The sequence below is a fragment of the Pelodiscus sinensis genome, chromosome 3 (assembly GCF_049634645.1).
Source record: "Pelodiscus sinensis isolate JC-2024 chromosome 3, ASM4963464v1, whole genome shotgun sequence".
Classification (NCBI taxonomy): Eukaryota; Metazoa; Chordata; order Testudines; family Trionychidae; genus Pelodiscus; species Pelodiscus sinensis.
Genome location: NC_134713.1, coordinates 118215199 through 118232751, shown reverse-complemented (window position 1 = coordinate 118232751; position 17553 = coordinate 118215199). Strand labels below are relative to the sequence as shown.

Genomic DNA, 17553 nt, shown 5'->3' with positions numbered 1-17553 from the left:
GAGCCCTGGTAAAATGGATATAATTTCAATATGTAATCCTATTGCATGGTTTATTATAGCAGTCTGCAACAAAAACAGTGAATTGATATGTAGAAAACAAATTAAACATTTCAAATGAAGACCTTTTTCCTTTTTCCTTTTTTTTTTTTTTTTTTCAGGTATAGTCTCTCATATATTCCTTATGCAAGGTGAGTCACCATTAATTGATCTCCGTTTAAACAATTAAAAGTGAGTCCGTTTAGTCCTAATTTTTTTTCAAGAGTGTAATTAAATCACACTCTTTAAACTTTTCTAATTTTGAAAAGCCAAATGTAGCCTCCATATTTTATATATATCTTAGCTTTTGGGTGGACAGTAACTGTTTGAATTGAAAGGTCTACCATTAACAGGTTATAATTAAGACTGGAACTTTTCAGCTTAGAAAAGAGAAGACTAAGGGGGTGGATATGACAGACGTCCATAAAATCGTGACTGGTGTAGAAAAAGTGAGTAAGAAAAATGTTATTTACTTGTTCCCATAACAGCATAACACAAGAACTAGAGTCACCAAATGAAATTAACAGGTAGCAGGTTCAAAACAGACAAAAGGAAGTATTTCTTCATGCATGGTGTCCCTAGCCGCTGTTGGTCAGTGACTGGCAATTGGTGACAGTGGAGAGATCACTTGATGATTACCTGCTCTGCTCATTTCCTCTGGAGCACCTGTCATGGGTCACTGTTGGAAGACAGGATATTGGGCTAAATCAGCTGTGGGCAAAAAGCCCTCTGCAGGCCAGATCTGGCCCAGCAAGTGAGTTGATCAGGCTCTGCTGCTCCCCCTGTCCCCAGGCCAATTAGGGCCTGGGGTTGCAGGAGTGCACAAAGTCGCCTCCCACCCTGCAAGGAGTGTAGGGATGCTCCTTGCAGGGCAGAAAGAGATTACTCCATCCCCACCCCAACCCTCACTCCTGCCCCCACCCCAAGCCAATCAGGTCTTGGGAGGGGGAGCATGTGAAGTCTCCTGTGGCTCTGCAAGGGGCTCAGCATTTAAAGTCTACCACTAGCTGCTGCTCAGCTGGCGGTTGACTTTAAGCAGTTCTCCCTTGCAGGGTGGGGGCAGGAAGAGAGAGATTTCACATGCTCCCCATCTCTAGGCCCTGATTGACCCGGGAGAATCAGGAGGAAGCACATGAAGTCTCTTCCCACTGCCAGGAGCACAGGTACCTAGAGGGAACAGCCAGCTGTTGTGAACAAGTAGCGGTGCACAGACTTTATGTGCTCCTTCACCCACAGACCAATCAGGGTCTGTGGGTGGGGAAACGGGAAGTGTCCTGGCTCTGCCCCTTCCAGGGAAGACCGGAGCCACTTCAAAAATTTCTGATGTGGCCCCGGTCAAAAATTATTGCTAATTCCTGGGCTAGATGAACCTTTGGTCTGACCCAGTATGGTTGGTAGATGTCAGAATTAAACCATAAAACAAGTCATCCTGCCTAATGAGCATTGACGGACCTATACACCATGAATTTTTTTTTTAACTTTGTTAAAGTCTTGGCCTTCACAGTATATCCCGGCAGGGAGTTCCACAGGTTGACTGGGCGTTGCATGAAGAAATACTTCCTTTTGCCTGTTTTAAACCTGCTACTTCTTAATTTCATTTTGTGACCTCTAGTTCTTGTGTTATGGGAACAAGCAAATGACTTTTTCTTTGCTCATTTTTTCCACACCAGTCATGATTTTATGAACCTCTGTTGTACCTCCACAGACCCCATCTCCTTTTAGAGGAAAATTCCCAGTCTTGTTAATCTCTCTTCATATGGAAGCTAGGGATATAAGTCACTAGTGGACTATAGGATAAGCATAAGCTTCTAGGCTAGTTGACTAGTGATGCAGCAAGGGTGGGGGAGCAAGAGCCAGTGCTGGGGAGAGTTGGCTTAAAAGCTGGCTCTTTCAGTACTGTTTCCGTGGAGGACAGGGGAGGTAGAGACACAGCGGGAAACAGAGGAAGCGGGGACTGAACCAGTCTCCACTCCCGCTGCTTCTGCTGTGATTCTGCTTTTGAAATGTACAAGAGCCCCAGCAGGGGGACTGTTCTCAAGATAGCTGAAACCAGGGAAATAATACAAAATTAAATATTAAAATACGGTATCTTAATTTTGATGCATCCCAACTTCTCCAGTCAGACTTTTAACTTTCTAAATGTTCACAACCATGTTTCACTTGTAGGCTTATTTTTGTTCAGATCGGTTTAATTCATTCTGCTGTTTTAGTACACTCAAATATATTCGTACATCTAGATATATTAATAACCAGTGCTTTTCTTGTGACGGTCGGCCCCAGTACTTTAATTGAATGGGATTCCCCTCTGGCATACCAGCACCTATTTCCTGGGGCAGCTTGACTCCCAATGCTCAACAACTTTTCCATTTTGTGTTTTTCCCTTTTTTCTTTCTCTCAACAACTTTGAACTTGGAGCACCGGCACCTCTTTTCTTACAAAAAAAGCACTCTTAATAATTATTGGGGGCCAGCTTTTACTTTCCCTTATTTGAATGCTGATCTGGTAAAACATGAGTTGACTAGTTTCAGTTCAGTTTGAATTAGATAATATAAAAATGTCTTCAATAAATCCCAAGACATCTATGCTCATTTTGACCAGTAGTTTTAATAGTGTACAAGCCTAATTCCTTATCAGGTAATTGAAATATTTTCTAGTATAAAATGTCGTCCCAGATAGAGCTTCCAGTGTTGTCTATCTCTATAAGTAATTGGCAGAGCTATTCCGTGATGCCACAAAGTGGCATTGCATAACTTATCTTCTGTATTCATTTGTTTTAATGTGCATTAAAAAGGTTATTGCAAGAAAATACCCCTATTGAGGAGTGTTTACTTTGAGTAGGATGTATACGTCCTATTTTTAGCACAGGTTTGATTATATAAATCTTAATGATAGGACAGCTGTGTTGGGGCATATGGAAATAATTTACTTACCTAAACTCAAGAATATGGGGAATGTCCTTCCATTTTTAAAATTGCTAACAAACAAGTACAAAGTCTGCTGAATAGCAAATCATTAAAGTTTTGGGAAGATGAAAAAATGAGACTGCGCAAATTAAGACTAATCAAAACAGAATAGTGTACAAAAACAGTGTGCAATATGCTTGTCAGGGAAGAAGTGTGCCTTCAGCTCTTTGAAACTCTCCACAGAGTTTAATATAAATTATCAGAATTCTGCATATAAGTAATTTCCATTTTATCTAAAATAGTGCATCAATGAATTTGTATGTTTTTATAATTAATTTGCTAATATTTTTCAGATTCCATAATGTTTTGTTGCATTTCCACAATTTAAATGTAGCCTGTTAAAATTAATTGTTTTTTTTTAAAGGGATGCTGTGATTAAATGCTTCACGTCGTGCCTGAATTAGACTAAGCAAAACACCAAACTAGTCAACATATTTTAAAACCAGCTTATGTTTTTGTGACTGTGTATCAAAAAAATTTTATGAATGTCCGCTCCTGAAACACCTGATGCCAATTATAGTATCTCCCTTGCCTTTTGCACAATGGGGATTAAATTATTTTAGCAAGAAGAAGTTTTAAATATGAGCCAAGTAAGCTGTGTTTTATTCCTGTCTGAACCTTTTAGAAAGTAGTATAGGACTAACACTTTAGGCAATGGAGTCATAAAACGGTTTGACTCAGTTCTGTTAACACAGTTTAATCCCCAAGGTAGATGGTTCAGGATTTGAGTAATGTATGTACAATTTCTTATAAAGTTTTGTGTATCATTTATGTTATTACTATTGGTTGTTCACTCTATGCATTTCCCAAAGATCAGGATTTTATAATGATTGTAGAGAAAATGTTTAGTTAATTATAGCTGGTAGGACTGCTTTGAAATGTTTGTACGTTTGTAACCGTATGGAGAAAGCTTTATATGAGCATGTGAGGTCTGGTAAAAGCTTACTCAGTTTTGTTATAATGCTAACATTTTAAGCACCAATTTTTTTACTTTGAAACTTAAAATATGATTAGAATGACTTATGAAAATAATATATACATTGATTTACAAAATACATGCATTTTAAATGTCTACAATTTTTAAACTTGAGCCACGTGGCAGAAAATTAAAAGGCTGTTTTTGAAAATGTGTTCCATTGTGGAAGTAATAATTTGAAAGTGTGTTGACTAATTTCAATCTTTTACTGCCCTCCCATCTTTGTCAGTCTAAACATAGTTGATAAATGTACCAAACTCTAACTGAAACAGTCTGAATATGAAGTAGGGGTGAGCAAAATCAGGACCAGGGATGAGATCTGGCCTGCCCACGAAAGCTTACGCTCCAACACTTCAGTTAGTCTATAAGGTGCCACAGGACTCCTCGCCGATTTTTCTTCAGCTTGCCCATAGGCAGAACACACATACTTACAACCTGCAGCATGTGTTCAGCTACTCCTCTTCCTCCCCTCCACCACTCCCACCTTTCTCCATCCTGCCCCAGAGCTGATCCCAGGATTCTCACGCTAGCTGTGCAGAGGGGAGGAGAGTGCTGAAGTCAGTGTGTCCCCCTGCCCTGTACCCATTCTCTACAGAGCTGGTCTAACCTGAAGTGTGGATAAGTGACTCAGAAGTGCCAAGTTAGAGGAGGATAGAGATAACAGCAGAAGAGAGGGCCCTTAAAGAAAAAGAACAGGGCTTCTCAGAAACTTAGCCAGCACACACACATACTGTGTGTCACTGTCATACACACCCAGTCTATGCCACGCTTGCGTGCCCACACGCGTACTCATTGTCACATACATAGGTGTGCGCACGGGGTGTGCTGGGTGTGCCCAGGCACACCCTAATGTCTCTGGCCGGCTAGGGGCTGCTGGAGGAGGAGGGGTATTTGAGATGGGGAGCCGCAGCCCCTCACTTTCCCCGTGGCCACCTATGGCGCACTTTGGGGCAGAGAGTGCGCGTGCGCGGAGAAAGCAGCTGGGGCCCGACCACAGATGCTGGCTGGAGCCATTTTTGTGCCCCAGCTCTGCCCAGCCCAGCAGCACCACGCGCACCCCACCTGCGCCTGGGGCCTCGTCATTGTCCTCGGCCCCGCCCCGCCCGGCAGCTGCACGTGGTGCCCCTTAAAGTGAGGCACCCCAGGCTAGGGCCTGGCCAGCTTGTAGTTTGGGTCAGCTCTGCCTCCAGCCCTCTCAACTGGAAAGCAGAAGCCGGCTTAGCCTAAGGTGAGGTGTGGTGTGGGAGAGGAAGGGGCTTATGCTGAGGGGAGGGGGGCAGATGAGGAGAAGAAAGGGGAAGGCACCAAGGGACAGGGTAGAGGAGAGACAAATGACAGGGCCAAGTGGGAACAATGAGGAAAAGGGCAGGAGGGGAGGTGTCAGTGGGAGGGGGGACAGGGTGATACGGGGAAAGAAGAGGGTAAGGGTATTAGGGGTTAGAGGGGGGGAGGTGGAGGTGCTGGGAGAAGAGTTGAAAGGAGGGGTGGGCATGAGGAAGGCAGGGATGGAGCAAGACTTGTGAGGGCAGAGGCATGAGGGGAATGGGGGCGGAGGGTGGTGTGGGGGTGGGCATCAGGGAAAAAGGGGGCAAGGGCAGTGAGGGAAGGAGGAGGTGTCATGGCTCCTTCCCCACTCTGGCATGATAAATGCAGAAGTGGGGGCCAGCACTTATCTACCAGGCTTTGGTATAAAACTTCCCCCAAGATCTTAAAAACCCTAGATCTTGGGAATAAAACTTCCGCTGCCACCACCCAAATGTTGCTAAAGAAACCAGGGGAAAGATCATTTGGGAAATCTTCCCCCTAAAACAAAAATCAGGGCACACCCTTAACCACTGCCAGGTTAATAAAAGAAAAGAAAGAACTTTTATTATTACAACAATATTCTGGTTGCAAGTATAATGACTAGAGAGGAAGGTAACAAAATATACTCATGGAGAAACTCCATGGGCCTAGAACTTAGTTACAAAGAAAAGCCAAAACATCTTTTAGGCAGTGCCAGATCTCAGATCCCATACCCAATCCATAACACAATAAAACCTAACGAAACTACCTAAACTTTACCCTACTTACAGAAAATGAAGAATGGTGTCTTGGAGAGAGAGAGACATGCTTGTCCCTCTCTGTAGCTGCAGAGAACTCCCCACAGAGAGACAAAAAAAAAAAAAAAGCCCAAATTCCTTTGTCCCAGTTTGAAAAGTCCCACCTACATTCTTATTGGTCACTCCACCTGGCTAGGTGTAGTTAACCCCTTAATCCCCAGGCTGCTGGCTAACCCTCATAATCATGACAGGAGGCACTAGGACGATGCAGGGGTAAGGGAAGGTGTGGGTGCCAGGGGCTTCTGGGGGTAAAGCAGAAGGGCAGACACCTGAAGGGGAGGGACCAGCACCAGAGGGGAGAGGCAGGGCAGGTGTACAGGGAGGTGTTAGGAGAGGGGATGACAAGGGGTAGCTCACATGATCAGAGTGGGGCTACTGGAGGAGTGGGCACAGGGGGGAGAGGAGGGCTGGTGGGGGGGGCAGGTCTCTGGAAGGCTGAGGGCAGTGAGAAGGGCAGGATAGCAGAGGAGGTTGAGGGGTTGGGGGCAGCAGGCACCAATGGAACTGATGGATCAAGGGGAGACATGGCAGCAGAGGGAAAAGGTAGAGGTTTATAAGATAGTTATTAATAACTTGGGTACCACAGTGGCACATCCAAACAAGCCACATGAACTCAGTACTGGTGCACAACACAAATTTCATTCTGCAGATGGGAGGAAACTCTTAGAGCAGTGGTCCCCAATGTTGCGTGGCTGCCGCGCGCCCGGGGGCACCGCGTTGGGGACCACGGTCTTAGAGGGAACACTTCCCCCAGCTCCTCTGCACTTGAGTTAATGTCACATATATTGGGTTTAATGCAATTGCAGGAGAGTTGCATAAGGGGGGTTTGGTGAGGGCCAAACTAATCCCTATTGGTAGAAGGATTACCTATTGGTGGGAAAAGTCCTTAGAGGGGGTCACGTGACACCTTTTACTTCTGGTCATGTGTCCATCTTGTCCCAAGAGTGTTACCTCCAGAGGTGTGGCCAATGGGAGTTGGAGTGTGCCCAGTGGGGGTCGGGTGTGGCTAATGGGGGGTCAAAGTACATTTTAAAACTCTGGGTGCACACCCTAATAAAATGTGCTGCACATCTATGGTCACATACAAAATGCTGTACACTCAATCTGTATCTCACACAGTCTGTGTCGCTCACAAAATGTTGTCATCTTTGAGTGCTGCTTGGGAAAAAGCTCCAAAGAGACGGTGCACGCGGCGCGCGCACACCTTATTTGAATGGACATGATCAACGCATATCGAAGAACAAAAGTTACAGGTAAGTAACTGTTCTTTTCCATACTCTCACTGGTAATGTAAACAACTAATTGACTATTTGATGAGCAAAAGCTTATCGGATAGTCAACACGCTAGTTGACTCATCACTTCCTCCTCCCCCTTGCTGCCTCTATCACAGAGGCAGCAGGGCAGGGAAGAGGAGAAGGTGCTGGAGGGAACCAGTCTAAAAGCCCATTTCCAACAACTCCAGCTCTGTGGGAGGGCATAGGGGCGCAGTTGCAGCCAACTTTGAAATGTACAAGAGTGGGAATCTTGTGCATTTCAAAGAGGAAGCCTCTTGAGGAGCCTGGGGCCAGTGGTGGATTCAGAGTTCCCCAGCTAACCTGAGGATCCATATGGCATGCTCAGTGGAGGCAATTGTGCAGTGTTACTTAAACTTTTCAGACTGAGGAACAATAAACAATTTTTTTATGAGGAACACAAGCATTTTTAAGCCAAAAAAAGGGCTTGCCCCTTTAAGGGAAAAGTTGTTGGGGGGGGCGGGGCGGGAGGGGAAGCCCCAAGGAAAAGTGGTTGAGCAAATCAAATGAACATAAAAGGACAGGGAAAAGAAGTTAAGCAACAAAAAACCGAAAAGTTTGTCCTTTTACCAGGAGAGCAGGCATTCTCCTTTTAAGGCTGACACTTTTGAAATCTGTTCAGGCATTGCCCTTTTAAGGGTGGCCCTTTTGAGCTGTACTCCGCGGCACACTTTCAACTAACTTGTGGCACACCAGTGTGCTGCAGAACACAGTTTAAGAAACACAGGTTAAGAAATGCTGCCCTCGTGCATTTCAAAGAGGAAGTGCAGCAGGAAGCCTGGGGCCAGTGGGATTCCCTGTTGGCTCCAGGCTCCACACAGCCCCAGCAGGGGCTCTTGTACATATCAAAGGCGGAACATGGAAGTCCTTATCAGCTACCTGAATAATCAATGGAAATCCCATCGACTATTCCATAGTTAATCTACATTTAACATCCCTAACTCTCTCTGGGTATGTCTACACTACGACGTTAATTCAAACTAACGGATCCAGACTAAAAAACTAGTTCGAATTAGCGTTTTGCTAATTCGAACTAGCATGTCCACATTGAGTGGACCCTGAACCTGGCTTAAGGATGGCCGGAAGCAGTGCCGGCAGGGCATCAGAGGAGGACCAGCGTGAAGCTGGTGTCTCAGGCTAGCCGAGGGCTGTGCTTAAAGGGTCCCGACCCCCACCCCGGACAGACAGTTCTCAGGGGTGCCCCGCTTGCAAAGCAGTCCTGGCTTGGATTGCCCGGACTACCCACACTGGGCACATCACACCACTCGGCCATCAGCCCGGCTGCACTTGCTGCAGGCTGCCATCTGGGGAGAGAGGGCAATTGAGGGGCTGCAGGAGAGCTTCCACCCCCAGAAGCCCGCAGAGCCAGCCCAATCCTCCCCATCGGGGGCTTGTACCCCATTCCTCCCTCACCTCCTTCCACTTACCCTTCCCTAGACCCTCTTCTTGATGTACAAAATAAAGGACAATTGTGTTCAAAAATTGAATCTGTCTTTATTGAACAAAACTGGGGGAGACTGGGAAAAGGAGGTGGGAGAGGGGAAGAGAGAGGCTGGGAGAGGGGAGGGCAACTAAAATGATCAGGTGTTGGGAACAGGTCCCATATGAAGAGAGGCTAAAGAGACTGCGACTTTTCAGCTTAGAAAAGAGGAGACAGAGGGGGGACAGGATAGAGGTCTCTAAAAGCAGGAGTTGGGTGGAGAGGGTGCATACAGAAAAGTTCTTCATTAGTTCCCATAAAGAAGGACTAGAGGACACCAAAGGAAAGGAATGGATAGCAGGCTTCAAACTAATAACAGAAAGTTGTTCTTCACAAAGCAAAGAGTCAACCTGTGGAACTCCTTGCTGCAGGAGGCTGTGAAGGCTAGAACTGGAACAGAGTTTAAAGGGAAGTGAGATCAAGTCATGGAGGTTGGGTCCATGGAGTGGTATTAGCCAGGGGGTAGGAGTGGTGTCCCTGCCCAAGGTTTGTAGAAGGCTGGAGAGGGATGGCATGAGACAAATGGCTTGGTCACTGTATTCGGTCCATCCCCTCCAGGGTCCCTAGGGTTGGCCGCTGTCGGCAGACAGGCTACTGGGCTAGATGGACCTTTGGTCTGACCCAGGACGGCCATTGTAAGCTCAGGGCTCAGGGTCAGTGGAATCACTGGACCCCCTTGATTTTCATGCACACCTGCTCCTGTGTGGCCAGGCTGGCAGCTCTCCTGCCCTAGACGGCCACTTTTCTGTGCCTAGTGCGGAGATCGTGGACAAGGTGCACGATGTCTGCACTAGCCCAGGCGGGTGCCCGCCTCTTGCGGTCTTGGGCAAGCTCCCTGGAGCCGCCATCCTGGTCCCGGGAAGAGGGGCAGGGCTGGGGGGCATCGGGTGGGTGGCTCGATCCGTGCCAGGTGCAGGGTCTGCTGGCTGGGTGCTGGCAGGCTTGCACCTGGCACGGGCACCGTAGCCAGCCCGTGTCCCTTTAAGGGGTCCGGGGCCGGGAGGGGGGCAGATGAGTTTCCCTGGTGTTGGCCAGAGTGGCCACCAGGGAAACCTGGGGAAGGCTAGCCTCCCACTAGTTGGAATAAAGGGTCTACACAGCCCTTAATTCGATCTAGTAAGTTCGAACTAGGCTTAATCTTCGTGGAATGAGGATTACCTAGTTCGAACTAAGCGCTCCGTTAGTTCGAATTAAATTCGAACTAATGGAGCGCTAGTGTAGCGCCTATGAAAGTTAGTTCGAACTAACATCCGTTAGTTCGAACTAACTTTGTAGTGTAGACATACCCTCTCTCTCTCTCTCTCTCTCTCTCTGTGAAGCTCTGAGGCCCTGCACCTTCCAGGAGGCCCAAAACCAGCCTGTGACCACATATCAAAATTCCTGAAGTGACCCCCCCCCCACCCACGGTGAAAATTCATGTCCACCTTTGGGTTAGGTGATTGGTCTTTTCTGGCCTTACAATCTGCAAAGTACACGTGGCACTGAGCAGCCTCTGATGATTCCATGTGCAGCTGCTTGATTCCTAGAACTAACATTGAGTGAGTAGGGGTAATGCAGGGGGGAGAGGCTCAAATATGCAGAGGGGCTGGCCAGGGGCAGGACAGGGTATGGCAGTGACATCACAAGGCCTTTTTCGGCGTCTCCGCTGATTGGTTAAAGGATGTTGAGAGGTGGTGAACTCATAGAAAGTCCATGACAACGGCCAGGTTGGACAGGATGCGGGGCTGGGGCAATTTCAGACTCCCGTAGCTTTGCAACCGGGAGTCATCTCGAGGTCTACTCTTACCTAGAGCGCTCTCAGGCCTCGAACATGAACACAAAGAGGAATCTTATTGGACTTCCCTTCAAATCCAATTCTGAAAAAAGAGACACATTTCTGTGGAGAAGGTAAGAGCCTGTGATAGGTTTGGTGCTGATGCTGCCTGACCTATCTGGTGCTGGCCAAATGCAAGTTGTGGGAAACACTAAAATTGGAACTATTATTTTCCTACCTAGGCTTTTTTTCCTTACCACTAGGGACAGTGGAATTTGTGTCTTTGGTTTCCCTTTTCCCATAGCTTCCTGCCCTGCCAGAGTCTCACTGTTGAGAGGATGAGATAGTGATAGGGAGAAGACTCAGGACTTTGTTCTCTTTGGGACCCAGCAAAGGAGCCAGAATGTATCATCTGCTTGGGGAATTGTTCTGCTTCTGTACATTGGTTGGGTCTGAGCAGTTCCTGATTCTGTCCTACGGCTAAGGAAGTTGAGGATCTGTGTGTGTGTGTGTGTGTGTCACTGCCAGGAGTGTATAATATGAGGTGCCCTATTATGTGGTGTCCTTACAGATGATGTGGTGCAGTAGATCCCCATTTTTCCAACCTTCCATTATGCAGCTTTCCATGTTGACCTAATAACCAGCGCATGCAGGGCCAGCAGCAGGCAATCCTCCCATGGCCACTAGATGGCGCTGCGGCCTCACACTTCCCTACTCCCCTCAATATCTGAATTTTTGATCATCTGGTTTGGTCCTGGTCCCAATTTGACATGACAAGTGGGGCTCTGCTGTGTAATAGCTAGGGGTTGCCACATGGTTTCAACAAAAATATCTGACACACTTGACATTACATCACAATCTACATTACATCTCATGTAGAAAATACCAGACATTTTATATTTTCTCATCTATATCTTCTCAATTTGTTTCCCAAACAGCTCAAATACTGGACTGTCTGGTTCAAAACCGGACACCTATCAACCCTAGTAATAGCTGGAGCAGGCAATTTATTGGTATTTTATTAAGAAGAGCATCTCCTTAGCCCACGGGCAGGCAAAATATGGCCCAGCAATCCTTTCAATCTGGCCCAGGGCCATCTGCTGGGATTCTCAGGCAGGGAGCAGCACAAAGGGCTCAGAGCAGCTGATCCATCTGCATTTCTGCGCAGAGGGGAGGGAGAATCTTTGCCTGCTGCCCTGCCCCCAGGACAATCATTCAGCACCTGATGGCTGGTTCCCATTGGCTGCCCTTGTCCTAAGCATGATCTCACAGCTCACATTTGCTGAAACCAGCCAATGGGAGCTGAGAGATTGTGCTGGGGACCTGGGCGATGCATGTAGATTCTCCTTCCCCTCCCCCCGCGCTGTGCACCACAGAAAGGCACATGGAGCAGCCACGCTGAGCTCTGGGGTTGTGCTAGGCAGGGAACTTGGCACAGGGTTCAATTAGGCAGCTGGCCTGGAACCACCTAGGTAAGTGCGTCCTGGCCAAAGCCTACTCTGGCACCCCAACTCCTTGCCTTAGGTCACAATCCCTCCTGTTCCAAGTCACTACCTCTATACCCCTCCCTCTCCCGTTCCTTGGTCACAACTCCCTCCCAAACTCTGCACCCCCTCCTAGACCTCTTCTCCAGACCAGAATCCTCTCCTGCACCCCAATCCTCTTCCCGCACACCCCATACTCTGTCCTGCACACCAGAACCCTACCCTGAGCTCCCTTTGAATCCAGTCTCTGTTCCAGACCCCACATCCCCGCCACGGAGAAGTGTGGCCCTTGGCCACTTGGAATGGCCTCCACATCAAAAATTAATGCCCATCCCTGCTTTAAAGCATCTTTAATTGTATTGGTATTTTGAAAAAATGTGCCTGAGAGGTCAATGTACATGAAGTGGCTATATGGAATATGCTCAATATACTTTACTTAGCTTCTATGAAAGTATTGTTAGGGACAAGCTGTGGTTGAAATATTTTTTCCAACTTCGGCTATTAAGGCATAACAAGACTGAGGATCCTGAAGCTAGAGTAGACAGCCTAGGTCCTAGTTTTTAGGTGGCTGAAAGTTCTTTGTTTCCCTCTTCCCAACAGCAGTAGCTCTGTCTCCTCCAGATTTAGCTTAAACAAGCATGTCTTCACGTGCATGTTGACTCAGATCTCCTGGAGATGGTTTGCATTTTCTCTTAAGAAAACAGCATGGTGGCTACTATTTTTACACTGTCATCTGATCACCCTTTGCAAAATCTTTCTGTGGAGTATTGGCCTGTATTCAACCACTGGCTGTTGTGGATTGTCGTATGATAACAGTAATGCAGCTACTTTTGTGGCCTACTCGAATAACTTTATTTCTAACTACTTTTCTTTCTGCCCTGTGGGAGATCTTATCCATGCTCACTGTGAATGTTAACATGGGTCTCTGCTGCAGACTAATGTAATCCTTCATCCTAACCAGTTTTAAATCACACCTTGACTGCTGTCTTCTCCTAGCTGTTCACCCACTTTTCCTCACTACCCTTAGCACTGGCAACATCCTGTAGAACAGAACCGTAGTCAGTCGCTCATGGTTGGAAACTGTTTTATGTAGATTTCTAAACCTGACCCATGGTCAAGCAGCGTAAGAAAAAGGATTGACTGGTTTCTCTTCTTAGCCATCCGCTCAGTTGGCTGGATTTGACTCTTGGAATTATTGTGGGAAAGCTAGCTTAAGTAATAATATTTTGCTGTGAAAGTAGTGATGTGAGTTATCCCTTCTTTGGGTAAAGAATCTACTTCTCCAAAATCTCATTTTGATTGTTGCAGTGAGCCTTTTTGATATCACAGCTACACAGCACGAGGCAGCTCCCTCTAACATGTTTAATTGGTAGAGGCTAAGATTGAGGAACAAAAGAGAGCAGATCTTGAGAGAGTCTTTAAAAGAGGCTGTTGGTTATGGGTAGAAGGAGGTGTGAATGAGGTGCTGAAAAAGTAACACAATTTCCAGTTCCATTGACCTTGGAAGAAATGTCTGACTCTTCTTCGGTCTCTCTTACATGTAGCTGCTTTCAATGTAGTAGGTTCCAAATGTCTTGAACTAGTTCACAAAGTGTTATCAAAGAGGGTGAACTGAAGATAATTGCTAAGTTTTATAAACAGCTCCTGCAAGAGTGAGGAGTGATCCAGGAGATGGCAAAAGAGAAAGGTGACTGAATAGTTGAGGGAACCATTTCTCTTTTAAAAAACTGAACAATAAAATCAGTGTTCTTTTCATGTCTACTCTGGGGCGTTATTTCAAAATAACAAGGCGAGCATCCACACTACCAAGCCTGTTATGAAATAAGCTTATTTCAAAATACCCCCATTATTTCAAAATAGTTGAGTTATTCTTCTTCACAAACAGGAGATATTTCGAAATAACTTATTTCTAAATAATCTGGTAGTGTAGACATAGCCACATGGACTAATCACAATCAAAAGATGTCGAGTGTAAATGACTGTTTTAAAATGTAAAAAGCAGTTCCCCTCTGCACCAAGGAGTGCAGTAGAAGAGCAGTAGTATGTGCCCTAGAGGTGTGAAAATACTGGTCGGTGCCAGAGTATTAGCAGCTAAACTACGAGTCCCTCTACCATTTCAGAGCTGTAAATGCTCCAGCCTTGCTCAAACTGCCTATAGTGTTTGTTTTTGTGAACGTTTCTGGGATTATCTATTGACATCTCCTGCTCTGTCAGACTTGTCTCTTTCTGGAATACTATTTTAACCCATCCCCTCTTTTTCAGCGGTGTCCGCACTCCAGCACCGGGGACATCGCAGCCCTCTAAGATGGTGGTGTTGCACCTCTCCAGGGGGACGTCGCCGCCCTCTCGGATGGTGGCATCGCAGCCCTCGCAGGGGACGTCGCAGCCCTCCCACGTGGAAGCGTCGCAGCCCTTCCGGGGTATGTCACAGCGCTCACAAGTGACGTCGCAAGAGCCCTCCCAGGTGACGACATCGAAGCAGCGCTCCCAGAGGACATCGCAGTTCACCCGTGTGACAGTGCCTCAGCTCACCCGCATGACATTGCCGGAGGCCACCCGTGTGATAGTACCGGAGGCCACCCATGTCACAGTGCCGGAGCCCACCCGGGTGTCAGTGCCTCAGCCCTGTCAGGGGATGGCATTGCAGCCCTTGCAGGGGACATCTAAGCTCTCCCATGTGGTGGTGCCACAGTCCTCCCGGGGGATATCACAGCTCTCCCGTGTGATGCCACTGCAGCCCTCCCGGGGGACACTGCAACCTGACCGTGTGGTGGCACCACAGCCCTACCTGGGGATGTCCCAGCCTGCCAGTGTGGTGGCGACAATGCCCTCCCGGGGGAAGTCGCAGCCCTCCCGGGTGAGTGCTTCTCTGGCCCCACCACCCGCTCCCCCTGCCCCCACACCCACTGCTCCAGCTCACCGCCGGTTGCAGCAGCGCTGTTCTCCCGTACGGGGGGGCATCTCAAGCCCGGATAACGATCAGTTCCTCCGGCCCCGGGTGAAGCTGGCTGCTGAGCTGACAGGTGGAGCAGAGGGGTCACGTGGCACTGCCATGCCCCTACCACCTATCCGGCCTCCCGCTGCTGCGGCCCCTGACCCCACCACCATCCATGAGCAGCCTAAAAAGCAGGTGGTGCCTACGAAGTCAGCACCGCCACCCAGAGAGAGGAAAGTGAATTGGGCGCCCCAGGTAGGGACTGGCCCCTTGCCCAACTCCCGCCTCTGCACCTCCAAGCAGCTACAGCCACAGCCACAGCCACCGCAGCAGCCACGGAAGTCGAGCCCAACTTGCAACCGTGGTCGCTCCATTAGGAACCCAGGCAAGGCGGCAAGGCCGGAGCCGGAGGCTGCAGTCCCCAAGACAAAATACAAAATTAAACTGTCAGCTGACGCGACCTGGCTGCTGCTGCGTCGCCACCGGAAGGAGTGGGGGTGGATGAATCACTTCATCAACTCCGGGCTCCTGCAGGGCTCCCAGAGCGTGGCCGGCATGGACCTCACAACCTATATTAAGATTTTGCTCCTGAACAACCAGAACCGCTATGACAACGAGGAGTATGAGGAGGATCCGGCGCCGGGGGTCGTGGACCAGGAGCTGGTGTGCAGGTGCATGGAGTGGCTCCGTGGGGCAGAGAAAGCAAAGCAAGAGGACAGGCTGGGAACCCTGCCCCACCTGTATGACCACTGAGCTTGAGGGGCAGAGAACCATCTTGCTGCCGCTCCCCACTGCAAGAGCCGTGGCTGCCCGTGTGCTGTGCCTGGGATCAGAGTTCCTCCATCCTCACCAACACCTGGTCTTCTGAGCATCCCATCAGAGTCTCGGTGCCAGATTTAACCTGAGGGGAAACGGACTTACTCTGCCCAGACAGAGGCGAGGGACAGCTGTCCCTGCAAAATGCATGGGGACTCACAGGGGTCTGTTTTAGGGAAATGGGGGGAGGGTGGGAGGGAGAACAAATACATATTCATAGTTGCTATGGCCTGTGTATTTTCTTTCGCATGTTGGGGCATTTGGGAAGAGAAACAATTGGGGCAGACTGATCAGTGTTGCACACATGCTTCTCCAGATCCAGCTGAGATGCTGGATGTTTTTCATCTGAAAGTGGGAGCCAAGAGTTTGATAGATGATGGACACGATCGGGAGGTTAACCCCTGTGCTTGGGGGGTGTTTAAATGTGACCAAACGTGAGCAGAGATGTTCACAGCTAGTTAACTTACTGTAACACAATAGGTGCTTCATATTCTGCCATATTCATGCCAGTGTTCTTTGTAGTAAAAGCTGACTCCTGACACTTGCAGGAATTGTTTACCATTTCTGGGTCTGGTTAGGGAGGAGAAGATGAAGAAACTTGCTAAAACTATAGAGCCTTTATCAGAAACTATCACGCAAGTGTCTTTTTGTTAAATAACAAAGGGCAGTCAAACAAAAAGAAAACAAAATCCTCTATGCAATGCAGAGACTCAAGACAGTGTTCAGTTACTGAAGGAGGATAAATGTTTTGATTTCCTTTTTAAAAGAAACTACTTTGTAAATAGGGGAAGGGTACATTGATTTTGTGTGTTTGAACAGAAAGAAATGTTTTTTATTTATTTGAATAAATAATTAAACCCTGTTGTGTTGCAACAGCAGTACCTTGGGAACTGTGAACGGGACTGTTAATCTGTTGCAGGCATCTGATTTTATTCAGTTCTGGGTTTGAAAGATAAACAGCGATTACAGAAAGATAAGGATGGGCTGATTCAGAGCCGGAGAATGGGCAGGTTATGTTGGATAACTTTAATTTCCTTCCTAAACTAAAGTGTCTGGGGGTATGTCTACACTACCCTCCTAGTTCGAACTAGGAGGGTAATGTAGGCATACCGCACTTGCAAATGAAGCCCGGGATTTGAATTTCCCGGGCTTCATTTGCGTAAGCGGGGCGCCGCCATTTTTAAAACCCCGCTCGTTCGAACCCCGTGCAGCGCGGCTACCCGGGGCACGAACTAGGTAGTTCGAACTAGGCTTCCTAGTTTGAACTACCGTTACTCCTCATTCCACAAGGAAGCCTAGTTCGAACTACCTAGTTCATGCCCCGTGTAGCCGTGCTGCACGGGGTTCGAACGAGCGGGGTTTTAAAAATGGCTGCGCCCCGCTTAGGCAAATGAAGCCCGGGAAATTCAAATCCCGGGCTTCATTTGCAAGTGCGGTATGCCTACATTACCCTGCTAGTTCGAACTAGCGGGGTAGTGTAGACATACCCTATAAGATAGATAGCTCTTACCTGGACATACAGTTTGGGCAAGGGGTGGCTGGGAGAGGAAGGCATTGTGCATCATCAGTATATGAATGGTCTAACACAGGGCTACTCAACATGCCACCCGTGGGCCAACCCGTTTATTTGCGGCCTGTGGCGCAGTTTGGGTTTATGCTACCCACAAGTGGGAGCCAAAACAAAAAAATAGTCAATACAGTGGTCTTCTCTTGAT

At 47.8% G+C, this 17553-nt stretch overlaps 1 protein-coding gene across 3 annotated transcripts in view; it reads left to right on the top strand.

The window, feature by feature from the left end:
* SFT2D1 (SFT2 domain containing 1) overlaps positions 1–16918 on the top strand; it is a 57271-nt gene extending 40353 nt beyond the window's left edge. For 2 of the 3 annotated variants that reach the window (XM_075924621.1, XM_075924622.1), the window contains 2 exons: positions 159–188; positions 3364–4130. In XM_075924621.1, the coding sequence (XP_075780736.1) occupies positions 159–188; positions 3364–3403 (70 nt within the window). In that variant the 3' untranslated portion in view covers positions 3404–4130. Of the gene's footprint in view, positions 1–158; positions 189–3363; positions 4131–7196; positions 7331–14349 lie in introns of those variants that run through there. The other variant, XM_075924620.1, reaches the window with a different exon arrangement.
* The last annotated feature ends 635 nt before the right edge of the window (positions 16919–17553 follow it).